Genomic DNA, 16,971 nt, shown 5'->3' with positions numbered 1-16,971 from the left:
ATTCTTGGGAATGAAAATTAAGTACTTCCTTATACATAAGGTATATGAAAGGGGCCTACAGGAAAGCTGGGGAGGGACTTTTCATCAGAGAAGATAGTGATAGGACAAGGGGTAATGGTTTTAAACTGAGAGAGGGGAGATTTAGGTTAGATATTAGGAAGAAATTCTGCATTATAAGAGTGGTGAGGAACTGGAATGGGTTTCCCAGGGAGGTTGTTGATGCCCCATCCCTGGAGATTTTTAAGGCCAGGTTGGATGAGGTTTTGGGCAACCTGGTCTAGCGGTAGGGGTCCCTGCTCATGTCAGAGGGGCTGGAACTTGATGATCTTTAGGGTCCCTTCCAACCTTAATGATTCTGTGATTCTATGATTTCTGCCTGAAATCATGAGGACTAATAGGACTTGAGAAGAATTAATAAACAGACTTGAAATTTCACAAGAAATAATTTTCATGGTAAAATTAATATGAAATGCAAAAGACATTGAGGTAGCTGTTCTAAAAATAAAAAACCTTGATTTTTCTGGTGGGGCGCATACATTTCTTTCAGATACTTTCCTTGAAAGATTAAGTTTCAGGGGTAGAACACTGAAAAGGATATAGGTTATGGACTGAAAAAGAAGCCATCGCAATTTTGTAGGACCTAGATTAGGCACCAGTTGATTATTTCCAGCTTTTACAATCAAACCATGTGTCTTAATTGATCAGAGAGGACAGAGTGTTGCTATTTCTTTATGTGATAAAAACTGCTTCATGGGTGCAGTAGGTCGCTCCTGGTGCTGCTCTCTGTGCACAGCAAGTATGTTGTACAGTGCATGTACCTGACACATCCTCTGAAGCTTGGGTGCTGGCTGGTTGACATGTTTGTTCCATGCTTGAGTAGCAAATCTGGTGCTTGTAAGAAGTGTAATATGCACTTTTGTGTAGAAGGCCTAAGTGCTTTCACAGAAACACGAAGCTTGCTCTGTGCCCACAGTGCATTTAAGAAAAATCGTGGTCAGGGGTGTAAGACTTGTGGCAGAGCAGTTCCTCTGGCCTGCAGCCCCTTCTTGAGGTCTTCTGGGAGGGGAGCTTGCCAAGAATAGTCTTGGCAATCTTAAGTCTTTTTTCTGGTGTGCTACATCCAGTTGCAGAATGAATGCTGCTGGTACATCCAGACACGTTATTGTAATGTCTTGTTATGCATAGAGTACATAAACTGTTATCAGATAGGGGGAGCAGTGGGTGAGCGTGAAGGAAGAACATTCTTGTGGTCTCTGTGTGGTGGCCAGGTCATGCAGATGTGCAGTAGATGTCTTCACATTTAAGCAGGATGATAAGAACTTCTGGTCTGCAGAAGAAAATAGTTGCACTTTGGATGTAAACTGGTACAATTTGATTACCATTTCTTTAAACATTAGTGTTGGGCTAGAGCAGTGCGGAGTGGTCCTCTCATAATAATGGTTTTGGTCCCTGCAGACTCAACATTCTGTAAGCTGTGCAGTGAACTGAATTGTGGTGGTGAATTTTCCTGGTAAAAGTAACCAGTAATTTAATCATTTTTTTTTCCTGGAATGGTTTCCTGTACCATGTCACAAACAGTTGTTAGTACAGCAAGACTGGTGGTGCAAAAGAATTGGGCAGAGCTGCTTGAATTGGCAGTGTTGGTGTCTGAAATGTTCCTCAAGCTACAGTTTGAGTTGAAGTTTGTGATACGTCATGCTGAAGCCCCATAATTTTCTTTGTCCTCTTACAACTGTTTGTCCCTCTTTGTGCTTTTGTGAAAATTAGGACATTTTGGCATCAGTGATGCTTCTAGTGTAACAGAAGGACCAGCTGAATTGTTTGGGTTGCACTATTCAAGTGTGGAACATAAATTCGAACTGTAGCTAGTATTAAGCAGTGCAGTAATTTTGTGTGAATGCCTTATTTTGTTTTGATGCTGTTCCAATTGCTAAAATGGCTGAAGAATTTGAGTGGCATTATGTGTACTAATCAAAATAATCACCCACATCAAGAAGAGGATTTGAATTATGATGTACAGGAGGAACAGAAAGGTTAAGCAAGTTTGTGTTGGCACAGGGATTATATTTTGAAGAAGAGACACATTGTTTTAAATGGGATTTAGTAGATCATGGGTACTACTGAACACCATCATTATTATAATCTTGCAATATAATAATAAAAGCTTAGTAGTGTGGATTTATAATGTACTTCCCTCTGCTGATGATGGAGAAACTATTTCAATCATCTGTCCCAAACGATATTTTTTCACTCAAGGTAGATCATTGGACTGAATTTTGGCTATGGCTTTGATACCCTAGGTGCTCTCTTTCATTCATTAACACTGAATTTGAGACTAGCCATTATTGGTAGAGGAAGCTGCATTAGAAGTACAACTTGTATGCATTGTACATGAGTTTACAGTTAAACTTGATACAGTTGTTTGTCAACCTGCCTGAGATGAGTAGTTTATTTCTTTGATCGCAGATTAATGGGGCTGGATTAACTGAAGTGTTATGGCTTAAATTTCTCTCTTAGATTGATTTTAGTCTAAGTGAGAGGGGTTTTTCTTTGTTTATTTTCTAAGTACCTGGTTTACAAAAATGGGATATTTGCAAAATTGCAAGGAGGTACATAATTTATGAGAAATGGGTAGCTTTGGAAGCCACAAAGTGAAAGTTAAGTGTTCAGTAAGTGCTGCCTTCTTTAGTTCACTGTAAAATTGTGAAAGTTGACCGACTTGGAAATAATTCTGAAGAAGTCACCTAGCTGTTCTGCACTGTTGCCAGAGTTAATTAACACAGGAATCATGCCTAAAATACTATAGTCTAGCTTTGACCCGGTAATAAAAACCCCCACACTTTTCCAGTTCTGCTTTTCTTTGTTAAATATTAATAGAAATATATACATTAATGTATTAAAAGCTGGTATTTTTGAGCTTCTTGTAACATGTTATGCCTCTCTTCTAATGTACTGCCATAGCTGACTGGGAAGAAACAAGTACATGGCAAGAGCCATGTCCATTCCTGTATGGTGGTTCTTGCTAGACATATTGCCTCACTGTTTAAATGGTACATACCTAAATTTCTACGCTAGCTGAATCTGTCTTCCAAGCACCAGGGGAGTAACTTCGGACTTTTGAATTTTGACAGGTTTCCATCTGAGTGCCACTGTGGTACCCCCACAGATGGTGCCACCCAAAGGTGCATACAATGTGGCAGTGATGTTTGACCGATGCAGGATCACCTCGTGCAGCTGCACCTGCGGAGCTGGAGCCAAGTGGTGTGCTCACGTTGTGGCACTCTGCCTCTTCCGGATACACAACGTAGGCCTTTAAATACAGTTCTGCTCTCCCCTACGTGTCTTCTCTGGGTCTCTCCTCATTACAGTTTTATGGAACGTGCACTCTCTTTAGGGAAGTTGCTCTTGGCACTCCTTTCGGTTACCAACTTTGCAAATGTGCGCTCGCAGTTGTAGTCTGCGGAGTGAATTGTCAGAGGCACTAAACTGCAGAATGTCCTTTAATAATGTGCAAACTGCTAAGGGTAGATACAGAGTCTTTTTTTGGTCCCTTTCTCTTTCTCATTTAAGTGCTAGAATTACTCATTCTTTCTTCAGTTCTACAAGGAGTGAAAAGTCACTGATAGTCTTTTAGTAAGTCTTTGTAAATATGAGATTTGTAAGCTTTCGTTCAATCAAAGTGCAGAAGGAAAGTGATTTTGATCACTGTTGTCCCTTATATTTGCCAGTTCATTTGAACACATACTGAGGAAGGTAAGTGTCATTTTGACTTGCAGATTTCAAGCAGTTAAGTTTATGTTCTTAGTTGGCTGCTTGTGTAGAGTGAAAAGTAGGTGTTTCTTATTCAGCGAACTCCAAATAAAAATGTATAGGATCAACATGAAATACACATGTTGAGGGTTCAGTCTTGCATACAGATTAATTTCCTCAGTCTTTGGGAAGCTGAGAAATGCATCTTAAGGAAGGATTAAGCTCGGATGATTAAAAGGAACAGAAGAATTTCTGCTGTCACAGGACATTCTATAGCTAACATGCTTATGATCAAGTTCTAATAACCTGATGAAGCTTGTTAATATTTCACAATTAAAAATTATAGTAGGCTTAAATTGATACTCTTTTGAACTCATCTGAATATCAGTATACTTACTGTACTTAGGACCAGAGAGTCGGCAAAAAAATTTATTCTGCTTTAAATTATTAGTTCCAGTTTTAAAACGTGGATACAGAGAGTGAGGATAGGAAATGAATTTTCATTTATATTATTTAAACTCAGAAAGGTTAGACCCTGTGTTTGGTAAGAATAATTCTTTTCCCTTCAATACTTTCTTCTGCCTGAAAAATTATAGTGAAAGGATTTTCATATTTGGATATATTGAGTGCTGACACGAGCAAGTTTCAAGCCAAGGTGTATTGCTCTATGTAGACAAATCAATATCAGAACCATCTTTATTATCAAACTGCTCTTGCCTGTTTCCAGGTTAAATTTTAGGTGCCATTTGGATATATTTTGTTTTGCAGAGTGGAAAAGATTAAGAAGGTAGTGGTGGGTTTTTTTATTATCTAAGTTGTTATAAGATATGGAAAGAGACTGATTTTAAGATTGAAGGAAAAAAAAACTGCTAATGAGATGGTTGTGTTTCTGTGGAACAACCCCGACGGAGCTGGTTGGTTTGCCAGGAGCTTTAAGAATAATGTCCTATTTTAGAGGTTTGTTTGTGAAATCCTTGCCAATGTTTGTGCAATTGCTAGCAACAACAGATCTTAAGCATGGCTGTTAAAGCAGTTTCCTTGAAAAGAAGTTCTTAAAAACACTTTATAAAAAGACTAGACAGCTTATTTGCATCCTATCTGCAACATACTGTATAATTACAGAAAAAAAATAATTGTCCATCAACACCAAGCATGAGATGCATCAGCATAGCTACTGTTTATGACACTTGATCCGTTCAGTGGGCACAGCTTCATTGTCTGATCTGGCAATAGCAGTTTATGTCTCCTTTTCTTTCTTCAGGCATCTGCAGTATGCTTAAGAGCACCGGTTTCCGAGTCCTTGTCTCGACTGCAAAGAGACCAATTGCAAAAATTTGCTCAATACCTAATCAGTGAACTTCCACAACAGGTAAATGGGGACAATCCATAGGACTGACTTTTTATTAAATTCAGCTATCTTAGTTCTGGGTCAATTTATGTGGTGTCTTTTGTTGCAAGTTAACCAGTTGTGCTATTCAGTTTTGAGTTGCTGGTAATACTTTCAGTTTTTGCCCTTTTCAGGTGTCCTGTTCTATTATTTGACATTTGTCTGTTGCCAAGTAAAAGATTAGAAGTGTCTTAAAAGGAGAAAGAGGAGTGGAAGCTATTCATGTTAACATGAATATACACTTGGCTTTTGGAAGACCAAACACAATAAAATAAAGGCATAATGGTGAAAACCTTAGGTCAGGACAAATCCAGTTGCTTCTTTTTTGTGTGTTTGGTTATTTAAATGGAGAAGACTACCCAGGGGATGCAGTGTATATACCTTATACGGGCACTTTTTAATGCACCCAGCTGGTAACTCTTTGACTTCCCTCAGTGTAGCTTCTTTATGATTCATATGAATAATTTAGATTATGAAAAGTAACAGACATGACATGTTATTAGTCAAAGACAAAATCTGCTCTCTGTGTTGGTCAAGGCCAGACCATTGATCTCGCTTGCCAAAAAGGTTTGCACAAAATACACAAGAATACCTAAATGATTATAAGGCCTTGGAAACTCTTCTATGTTGGTTAAACTGAAGGGGGATAAGAAAAGCTGAGCTGCTTGGGTATCCATCACAGTTGTGTATGCGCAATGTCTTAAGTAGGAGTTAGATTATTGTCAGCATATGCCTAAAATTTATATAATGGTGCAGTGCTTGGGACACTAAGCTATTGCTGAAATGTCTTTTGAATATTCTACAGAAATTCTGATCTTCTTATGAGAGGAAACAGAGGAATCATATAATATGAAAGTGATACAAAAATACTGTTTTTTTGCTGCTGAATGTTTGGCACCAATAGTGTATGCTGCTTGCTGCATTATGTAACAAAAAGCTTTTCTTCTCTCCTTAAGGGCTTAGAGCTTTGTATCCCATACTCTGGTGCTTAATAAAGGAGGGTTTTGAAAGGCTAGCAGTGGTGGTAGTTGTTTCCTGAATGACATGCAAGTTTTTTGCTTTCAAATATTCTGTGTCTGCTCCTTTTTCAGGGTTTGTTTCTCCTTCTGTCACGTGTACCAGCTGTGCACCCAGGAACATCTGGATTTAGTTTAATTATGACTATTTTGCCAAATAATCTGATGGATGCTGCCCAACAGAAAAGTTTGGGTGTTATTGGCACATACATCTTAACATGTGTTGTGTCATTCTCTTGAAAAAGACAAGGCATGCCCCAAACTCTTCCAACAGTCTCATTCCTGGTCTTCAAGATTTCTGAGTGGACATAGATACTCTGATACCTTGGGACCTCATATTTTGACTACATGATGTAAAATCAGAGTAGGCTGTACATATGATTTTATTTTATCCTAATTTCCAGGTTGTGAATGACGTTATGGTACAGTAATAGAATTTTGAATTATTTTCTAATGAAAAAGAATGATGGTCTGTAGGATTACAGCTAGATAAGGAGATGTTTTCAAAATCTCTGTAGAAAGTGTTTTCTGTATCTACAAAAATGTCAATGGTTCTGAGCAGCTGGGATTTATTACCCAGTTCTACCAAGAGCTATTTCCCTTCATGAAGCCAGTACTCCTGCAAATAATTATGAATATCTTGGCAAAAATGCCTGAAGCAGAGTCACTGCCTTAAGGTGTGACATTGCCTAGACCTGTGACTTTTTTGCTTTGTGATGACTTAAAATGCGTAGTGGTGGAAACCTCAGAGCAGAGGGAGGATATCAGATGTTCTGTTGCAAGTCATTTAAATCCTAACTGTATGGACTAACCTCTTGTAAGAGTGCATCCTAAAGGCTAGTGGATCTGCAGTTTCCACCCTAGACATAGTTTGGGAAAAAGTGTTTCCACTGTGCATTTTTCTTTCAAAAAGGGTACGCTAAGGGTATATCTACATAGGAATTTACAGTCAGGTATGAGCCTTTTCTGCATGTGCCCTGAACTGTCCAGAAGCTATTTGTTAAGTGCTGAAATTGCATTAGTTTACTATTGAGTTTGAGTTAAATATATAGATGGTCCCTTTACTCTAACAGGATGGTAAATAAGGTGAAGTCTGCCAAAAATGTTATGTATAGATGTAATTTATAGTTAGCTCCTCTGTTCCAGTGGGCTTGGGTTTTAGAGAAATTACTTTAGGAACAAGAAACAACGTTCAAACTGCAGGAAAATGGTGACCTTGACCACAGTCACTTCTGTCTTTCTCAAAATTAGTTGCAGTATCACTCTCTGTGCTACTGCTTATCAAAAAATGAGAAAGGAACCAATATCCTGTGATGTTTTCGTTTACTTCTTTGGGTATGAATGTAGGAAGTAAGCCTTGCATATGTATTTGCTTTGAGAGAGGACACATGTAATAGCTAGTTTGCTATTGTATAATCTTTAGCACCCTCTGTCGTCCTTTCTGAAAACAGGACTGTGTGTGTTTGATACTTCTGAAATTATGAGTGTGTCAGTCATGAAAATCCAGGCAGATCTTTGGCTGGGTACATCAGGGTAAGAAATACAGTGTATATTGAAAGTTTGTTTTGTGTTTTCAGATTCTTCCAACAGCTCAGCGCTTGCTGGATGAGTTGTTATCTTCTCAGTCTACTGCCATCAATACGGTGTGCGGAGCCCCGGGTAACCTTGATATATCTTATTTCAGTAATCTGTGTCACAGATAGAGATTAGCTGTATTTCCATTGCTTTGAGTTTCTGTTTCCATGTAGTTGGGATTGCAGGTGAAGAGAGATAGAAGGAGGAAAAGGGGTAACTGCTTGCACTTGCATGTATATATGGCACAAGCAACGGGCAGTTGCTGGTATAATGGATGCCTCAGAGTGTAGACAGCGGAAGGGAGCATCAGGCAATGCACCTTTTCAGCAAAAGGTTTTTCTTTTAAAGTGAGTATTAATTATAAAGTCCTGGAAATGTTGATTGGAGGGGACCTCTCCAACCTCCTACTTGAAACAGAACTGTTCACAACGCTAACTTGGGTTAACTGTGGCTTGGGCTAGCATAGCTGAATCTTGATTACCAGAGGTGTTACGGGGTATCCCTATTTCAGTGCTGCATTACCCTTTTCGTTAATAATTTTTTTCCTAATGTCCAGTATCAATTCCCTTTTTTATAATCTTCCACCAAGAAGAGTTTGTCTGCACTGTGTTTGTGATTCTAAGTAGCTGTAGACTGGTAATGATCACCCCTTACCCCTTCTCCTTTTTAGATGAAATTAGCCCATCTTCCTCAACCTTGCCTGTGCTTCATGCCCCCAGCTATCTTTGATACCCCTCCACTGTATCCTCTCTGGTTTCTCAGTATTGGTCCTGCTCTGGGGGACCCAAGACTGGATACAGTATTCCACGTGTAACTTTACCATTGCCAGGTAGAAGAGGATAAAATAGTTTCCTTAAATCTTCTAGTTGTGCTTTTCTTAATAGAGCCCTGTTTACAGGCTGGTTTTTTGTTTTGTGTTTTCAGTGGAAGTTTGCCATTGGTTTGTGTTCAGCTTGGCATTCAGCATAATCATCAAATCCTATCAGCTACTCAGCCATTTGGTTTTCAATCTGTACTGATGCATGGGCTTTTCTGTCCCAGGTACAGAAGTTTACATTTTTCCTCAATTAACTTGATGAGGTTTCTATTGGCACAATCCCTGAATTTCTCCTGGTCCCACTGGTTGTCATGCTACCATTCAGCATGCCAGTCATGTGTCCCAGTTTAGTCTTGTCAGTGGTTAATGTAATGGTAGAATTTTAAGATAGTTCTGTATAGTTACTTCTGAAACAGGTGAAATAAACAGAGTAATGCTGCCTGTGTACTCCCTATAATCTCTGTGGTTGGGCACACAGAGGAAACTACCTTCAAAGCCTGCACACTATATATTGTGTTATTCTATTGTCAAGATCCCACTGCTGGACCTTCTGCATCAGATCAAAGCACCTGGTACTTAGATGAATCTACTCTGAGTGACAACATAAAGAAAACCCTTCATAAATTCTGTGGACCCTCTCCTGTTGTGTTCAGGTAACTGTTTCCCATGGAAGGGAATTAATGTAATCTGTAAGCTCTTCACCATCTAGCCTGGACCTTTACGTGATGCCATGGACTGAAGGATGCTTAGTTTCATGGTCAGTCTTCTGGACTGTATTTTTGCATAGCTTGTCCAGTGTTATTTCAGTAGAGCACAGTGTATTTACACAATACCTTATTTGTGTGGTGTTCTCAGTCTTGTTATGCATCTTCTCTTTTAGGTTATGCATGTCTGTGTAAAGGTACAAATATACTTCTGGATGTAGAATGTACTCAGGATTTTGTATGGCTGTGCTTAGGTTAATTTTTTTTCTCATGCCTGCTGTTCTGTTTTATCCACAGTGATGTGAATTCAATGTATCTTTCTTCTACGGAGCCACCAGCTGCTGCTGAGTGGGCCTGTCTCCTGCGTCCCCTGCGAGGAAGAGAACCTGAAGGAATCTGGAACCTGCTTTCCATTGTGCGGGAAATGTTTAAGAGACGGGATAGTAATGCAGCTCCTTTGCTGGAGATTCTGACTGATCAGTGTCTCAACTATGAGCAGGTATTCAAATCTCTCTACCGTGGGAGAAGATTTTGGGGAACCAGGCTGAGCCAGTGACTGGTGCCGTGTGCCTGTAGAGTCCATGGCTGATTTTTTTTTTTTAATTCTGTATGCATTGTGGGCATGTGCTTCTCCATGCTAAAATGAGGTTACAGTTTGCTGCTGTGCTGATTTAGTCATGTCCTACTAACGCTATATCTGAAGAATACATCAGTCCTTTTAACATTAACATATGGAGTCTGATCTCTTTTGTTCAGCACGTTTGATTTTTGCCCAGTCAAGGTGGTTAATTTTTTTTTTTTTTTCTAAACAAAGTACATCACACATGAACTGCCATTTTGGTAAAAACTGAAGATATGTTGGGTGGTAGAATCTCGGATTTCTTGTGTTATTTTTGTAGAAGGTACTTTGATGGGCTTAAGTAACATATTTTCTGATATTTAAAAAAAAAAAAAATTAGAAGGAAGGTTTCCTTTGATAGTTCAAGACACTGATCTCACTCTGTAATATAAATTGCAATGGATGTTTCCTAAGTGCTCTATCACATGCATCAGCTTTGAGCAGGAGAAAGGAAATGCTTCATTTATGACATTTGTTCACTTTTTTCCTCCAAGCATAAAGGTGTCTAGTAAGAGAACCTGCTGTGAGTGTTTTGTTCTGTGGGCAGTTCTCTTCCAGAGAAATTTCGAGAGGCCCTTAGTTCTCATAAACCAATACTGCTTTAATGTTTATAGTTGTCTGGGAGTCAAGCAAAAACATGATACTAGCTACAGATGCCATTTCCTTGTGTGATTAAGTGAGAGCAGGGGATGAGACGTTGGCCACAATGCAGCTCAACTGATCATTTTCTTCTGCAGATAACTGGCTGGTGGTACAGTGTGCGAACATCTGCATCACACAGCAGTGCTAGTGGGCACACAGGACGCAGCAATGGGCAGTCAGAAGTAGCTGCTCATGCCTGTGCAAGTATGTGTGATGAGATGGTGGTTCTTTGGAGGCTGGCTGTCCTTGACCCAACTATTAGTCCACAGAGGTGAGTGCCAGGATCAGATCCAGTCTCTCTCATTATCTGATATTCAAGCATAGTCAGGAATTTATTCCTGTAGATTTCTTGTATTTGTATCATTACCTGTTCAACCATTAATCCTTCTGTTCTATGTGCTGTGTAGGGTTCAAGAGCACTATAATTACTTAAAACTGTATTTGCTATAGGCTGCTTACTTCTGCAACATCATGTAGTGTGAATAACTCCTTTCCTGAGAGTTCTCTTTTACATATGGGTGTAATTCTGCATTTCAGTGTCTCAGTGGGGAACATTTCTTTGAATGGTTACGCTGGCTACCAATACATTTTAACGCTCTCTAAATTTAACTTCAGCAGTTTAATGGATTTCTGTTTAGCTCAGTGATTCACTGATGTCTATTTCAAGAACCATTTCTTGCTTTCTGTGCTCTTAGGGAGTCTATTCTCTGCAGTGTATTGGTAAACAGTGTCACCCACATGTTTTGCAGTATTTTCAGTTGTCTGAGGAAAAATTCTGAGGCTTTTGCAGGTTTCTAAACCATACTGTGGCTTGGTAAATCACTGCTATCTTTATTTAGCACTAGTAGAATAGCACTGGAGGTACGTAGGGCTTGTGTTGAGATACTGTGGTTGACATTGAAGTAATTTGTTTTGTACATCTTGTCTACAAAGTGGGGTGTGTAAAATGTACTGAATTATTTTAATGTGCTACAAATGCTCAGAAAAAGCTTCTCAGAACAAATTAAAACAGGTGGCATTTTCAATATAATTACACATTAACAGGATTTGCTTTCTGTGAATTGTTGTGTAGCATTAATAAAATGCCCTATCTATGTAAGATACATCAGGGACACTAAAATGGATGCAGTTTCTGTCTTGTACAGTTTATAATATGAAGTAGCTAAATACATGAGATTAAGACAGGTAAAAAACTGTAGGAAACTGGAAGTTTGGCTTAAAATAAAAGCAGACATCAATCAAATCATATAGAAAAACCATAAAAGGTTTTGGCTTTTAATAAAGTATGAAGTTATGCTATGGGTATTCACATTTCAGTTACTTGGCACAGTTCAGATTTGCTGACATCTCCTACTTGAGCTCATGCATAATTGAAATGCTCCTGCTTGATTACAAACAACCCCCATCTACCCATCCTTGCTGTTCTTTCCAGTGCATCATAAGGAGACTTGCTCCCTCATTCCTAACTCATTGCAGGCTCTCATCCTTTATGTTTTTCCTGAGTAGTTCTCCCTTCTTCCTTTTCATTCTGAAAATCTCCTTATTAATCCCTACCAGTCTCTTCCCTTGTTAATGTGGTTTGTTGGTTGTTTTTTTATGGACAAAATGAAGCAGTCCATTTTCTTTAGCCTCTTTTGTCTTAATACCCTTTGCACCTAAATTGAGTCACCCTGTTTGATTTTTTGTTCTTTTGCTTTTGATAGGAAATCTGAGAGGATTGAGGTGTTTGGCTTATATCCGAAGTCTCTGAAATCTGTGGCAGAGACAAAATGGCAGTTGACTGAGACACTTGATGCAGTTTTCTTCTTGAATTAGATCACCCAAATGTGTAATCTTAGACTATGTTGCTCAAATGCTTAGTCCCTACGTCTGATTTGGCACTGGGAAATATAAAAATGCTTTGTTTTTCCCATGTTAATAATGGACATGGAATTAATTGCTGTGTAGTTTAAGTCTCTATAACCCTACCAGCTTGCTTCTTAGTCAGAGTTATTTGAACATCAATTATATTGTCTTACTTCTTCTGTGCCTGTGGCTTGCACCAGTTTAGTCTCCTGAGGATGGCCTTCTAAAGCCTTAATTAAATTGTTAGGCTCTAGATGGGCATATCAGGGTATAGAGGTAAGTGCTTGGCAGGTAGATTAGGTGGCTCTGTCTGGCTTTGTGCTTCCCTGTGAAGGCTGTTTAGATTGTTCTTGTGAATGTCGTAACTGGAGCTGTTTACAAGACTGTTTCACAGCTGCTGCAGACTGCTTCAGGAATGTTTCCAAGAGCAGTTCCTCATGGCACTGACTGGTCTCAAGAGTGCTGAGTCTCACATAACGAATACCTTATTAGGGGGAGATAAGCAAACAGGGCAGACAGTATTAGTATTTAATTTTAAACCTTCTCGTTTGTATCATGCTTTTGTGTTGGTACTGTTCAGGTTTTTTTTCTATATCAAGAGTCTTGGTTGTTAATGTATCTGTTTCCTTTTATCCACCTGTCTTCATACTAGTGTTGTCTGTACTTCATTCAGCAGAAGATGTTTCTGACAAAGAGGAGGAGGTGTAAGAGAGAGTGTATTGCAGCTACATTTTGTGTCTGCTTTCTAATGTGTCCTCTTACTTCTCTTAGGCACAGAGACCTTTGCTCACAGCTCAGACAGTGGCAGCTGAAAGTCATAGATAATGTTAAGAGAGGTCAGCACAAGAAGTCACTGGAGAAGCTCTTCCAGGGTTTCAAGCCAGCTGTGGAAGCCTGTTACTTCAACTGGGAGGAAGCTTATCCCATTCCTGGGATCACATACAGCAGCAGTGACAAGAAGAACTCATTCTGTTGGGTAAAGGCCATCCAGCAGAGGAGCTGCCGGTTGCAGTGTGCAGAAACTGCCTGTGACGCTGGTAGAACCCATGGACAGGAGCCTGGAGGACCATATCTGCAGCCTGGGGACAGGCTGCGTCCCTCCCCCCAGGAGCCAGCAGTTCGTCCAAAGGAACTTACTGGAAAGCGGAAGGTTGTCTCTGAAACACCACAGAGGGTTTTGAGACGACTCTCAGCAGAAGGTGATAAAGCTGTGTATAAGACTGCAGTAGGCAAAGCAAAGTTGCCAGTGAGCAAGGGCTTGACCAGTAAACATAGTGGGAAACGCCGCATGAGCAGTGAAGACAGCTCTCTGGAGCCAGACTTGGCAGAGATGAGCCTGGATGACAGCAGCTTGGCTTTGGGGGCAGAAGCCAGCAACACGTTTAGTTTTACAGAAAGCCCACTGAGCAGGAGCTACAGGGACACCTTTGAGGAGGATGGTGGGGTATACTTCTCTGAGGGACCTGAGCCTAGTATCAGAAGCAGTTCCATGGCCAAGAAATCGCCCAAGGATCCTGTGGGGGAAATGGGTAGTGGTGATGATGACCTGCCTTCTGCAGATGAGAATAGTGGCGGTGTGAGCCTGAAGCCAGAAGAAGTGGGAGAGAATGGTGCAGCAGGTGGAGGGGATGATGGAGAAGAGGAAGACGATTACCAGGTATACTATCTAAATCCACAAGAGGTAGCCAAGGAAGATGATGACAAAGCTGAAGGGGGAAATGAAGAGGAGCAGGATATATTTGCAGGTATAAAGCCTCTGGAGCAGGAGAACCGGATGGAGGTGAGCAGAATGGTTCAAAAGACTATTTTGCAGTTTTGTGTATTGTATACATCATGATCTCATCACCCTCCTAGCTGTCACACTTGACCTAGTATGTTGTTTAATCAAGTGCTTAAGCATAAGCTTATATGGTTAGGTATCTACAGACTTAATCCAGTGGTATCACACGTCTATTTCCCACAAGCTAGGCTTCCTATTTCTGTGCTAACCTCAAGTGCACCTCAATTTTAGCTCATCCCATCTCACACTCAAGGATTTAGAAATGTTGGTAAAACAGTCTGTGCTTTTTTACCTAGTCTTGCTCTTGAAAATGGGAAAATTGAGTTGATATTAAAAATAAGTAAGACCAAGACATGGCCAGCAGTAAAATTTTAAATCCAATTATTTAAGCGAAAATTTTCTGGAAAGCCAGACAATGTCACATTACTGTATTAACCTCAAAATACGTTTAGAGCTTGCACCTATGTGAACAAGCTTCTGAAATGGAGACGCATGGAAATAGTCAGTTTGGGGTTTAGGTTTTTTTGAGTTACTCTGTGATCTCTTATAGCACTTGGAGGAAGGATGGGACTTAATAATGGAAAAAAGGCTTTTTAGGGGAGTACTTAAAGGCATGGTTGTTAATGTCTGGGCAAGGAGGACTCAGAATATCTGCTGCTGAAGTTAATTCTGAGCTATGTTTGCTGAGTCTATGCATGCAGTGGTTTGAGCAGCCTAGCTCCAGCCTGCATGAATGTGGTTGGAATATGATCATCTGTTCCTTCTTGCAGATCCTTTTTGCCTGTGCAGAGGCCCTGTATGCACATGGATACAGCAATGAAGCATGCTGCTTAACTGTAGAGCTCGCCAGGGACCTACTGGCCAACCCTCCAGACCTCAAAGTCGAGCAGCCACCATCTAAGGTAGAGAGAAAGCTTGTCCAGTCTTGGAGGTAGACAGTCAGCTAGAAGCAATGTGTGGGATGGATACAACAGCATTCATGGGCATTTCTCACTTGCTGTGATTAAGGGCCTTTCACTTACTTTGGGTTGAACTTCTCTGGATGTAATTAATGTGCTTTATCACTGTGCATGTGTGGGTGAATGAAAGGGAGAAAGAAAATAATTGGCCCTTCGGCAGGACTTCAGGAGTCTTCAGAAACTCAAGTTTAGTTAAAAGCTTCTTTGCTTTTCTCTTTGTTATGCTTCAGAGAGAAGCTCAGCTTGTCTGTTAAAAACTGCAGCTGCTTTAGGAATCTATTTTAAATCAGTTGAACAAAACTCCCTGTTTAACATCAACTTCTACGGATATTTTGTTCAACATATACTTGCTATTGTGTGCTATGAGATTATACAGCAGCCATAAGAAGTTTTTATTTTTGTGCAGCTCTGTGCAGGTGGCCCTGTTTCATGTCATTCTCCCAAAACCACTTGTCTCTACTTTATAATGTCCACCACTGGAAATGTTAGAAATTTTGCTATTTCAGGATAGGGGGTTTGAGAGGAAATAAATAAGTATAAACTTCTAGAAAATCACTTGTAGTGGCACTAAATAGTGTTTCTTATATGGAAAGGTTCCCTTGGAAGGGATAGGCATGCAACATCTGCCTGCATGTCTGGTAGTGGACATATGGCTTACCAACAGGCCAGCTCTGTTGTACTGGAGTGAGATAGGGGAAGTAATGATCGTCATCAGTTACCACTGGGATTTTTGATTCCTCAAAAAGGGAATAAAAATTAAATGTGTTTTATGATTTCTTCTGTCTACTCATTATTGCAAAGCAAAGGAGGACAAGCATAGAATCATTTAGGATGTTTAGGAAAGTGTCCTGTTAAACATTCCTCCTCAAACAGGGCAAAAAGAACAAGGTATCAACCAGCAAGCAGACATGGATGGCAACCAACACCTTGTCTAAAGCTGCTTTCTTGCTGACTGTGTTAAGTGAGCGGCTGGAGTATCACAACCTGGCCTTCCAAATAGGAATGTTTGCTCTGGAGCTGCAGAGACCACCTGCCTCTACAAAGGCTCTGGAGGTATGAAATGTGTCAGAAGGTATCTGTACAGTATTTGTAAGCAACATTGTTCTGCTTGAATGGTTTTGCTCTTCTGGTTTCCATTTCAGCTCCTGAAGTTTGGTTATGCTTATATTTGTTTCCTTAAAATTGGTTACAGTGGGACTAAATGAATTGTCTCCACATCCCATTAACACATGTTGATCTACCAGAAGAATTATTAGAAATACCACTTCATCTGGTGCCATCAGGCCTTTGATTTCACATGAAGTGATAGGCTTGAAAGTATTTAAATGAGTACAGAATCTTTTATTTTTATTAGAAAAGCTGGCTTACTTATCTTAAATATGTTTCCAGTTTGCTTGGCTAATTTGGGAAAAATAAAGGCATTTGTAAACAGAATTGCCCATATTTGCATTGTTGAAATAGTTTGAAACTTATCCCTAAGGGTGAGTGGGTGTAATTGTTACATGTTTGAAAATGGTTACTCTTGCCCGTAGCTCATTTGTTGCAGACAAACACTATGCAGACGTATTATTTTGGACGCTGCTTGATTACTGTTAGGCTTTCTATTTAGAAAAAAGAAGTGTCCAATTAAGATCTTGTCTGTGTGATTTGCATCCACCTTGCTTTTCATTGCAGGGTTGTGAAGTACCTGAAGATGTGTATCATAGAATCATAGAACTCTTCAGGTTGGCAAAGACCCTCGGGATCCCCGAGTCCAACCATCGTCCCTACTCTACAACGTTCTCCCCTAAACTATATCCACCAACACCACATCCAAATGACCCTTAAACACATCCAGGGATGGTGATTCAACCACCTCCCTGGGCAGCCTATTCCAG

The 16,971-nt window shown here is 40.0% G+C and overlaps 1 protein-coding gene across 1 annotated transcript in view; it reads left to right on the top strand.

Annotated features, from left to right (window-relative positions):
• The window catches only part of ZSWIM8 (zinc finger, SWIM-type containing 8), a 61,697-nt gene that overhangs the window by 27,620 nt on the left and 17,106 nt on the right, over positions 1 to 16,971 (top strand). Inside the window, exons 6-14 of the mRNA XM_010000763.1 lie at positions 3,132 to 3,304; positions 5,012 to 5,119; positions 7,731 to 7,812; positions 9,078 to 9,198; positions 9,547 to 9,748; positions 10,606 to 10,781; positions 13,127 to 14,135; positions 14,906 to 15,037; positions 15,968 to 16,147. Coding sequence (XP_009999065.1) covers positions 3,132 to 3,304; positions 5,012 to 5,119; positions 7,731 to 7,812; positions 9,078 to 9,198; positions 9,547 to 9,748; positions 10,606 to 10,781; positions 13,127 to 14,135; positions 14,906 to 15,037; positions 15,968 to 16,147 — 2,183 coding nt within the window. The remainder of the gene's footprint in view (positions 1 to 3,131; positions 3,305 to 5,011; positions 5,120 to 7,730; positions 7,813 to 9,077; positions 9,199 to 9,546; positions 9,749 to 10,605; positions 10,782 to 13,126; positions 14,136 to 14,905; positions 15,038 to 15,967; positions 16,148 to 16,971) is intronic.

This window comes from Chaetura pelagica, unplaced genomic scaffold (assembly GCF_000747805.2).
Source record: "Chaetura pelagica isolate M959 unplaced genomic scaffold, ChaPel_1.0 scaffold166, whole genome shotgun sequence".
NCBI lineage: Eukaryota > Metazoa > Chordata > Aves > Apodiformes > Apodidae > Chaetura > Chaetura pelagica.
Note: the sequence above shows the minus strand (reverse complement) of the source record. Positions and strands in the feature narration are given on the sequence as shown.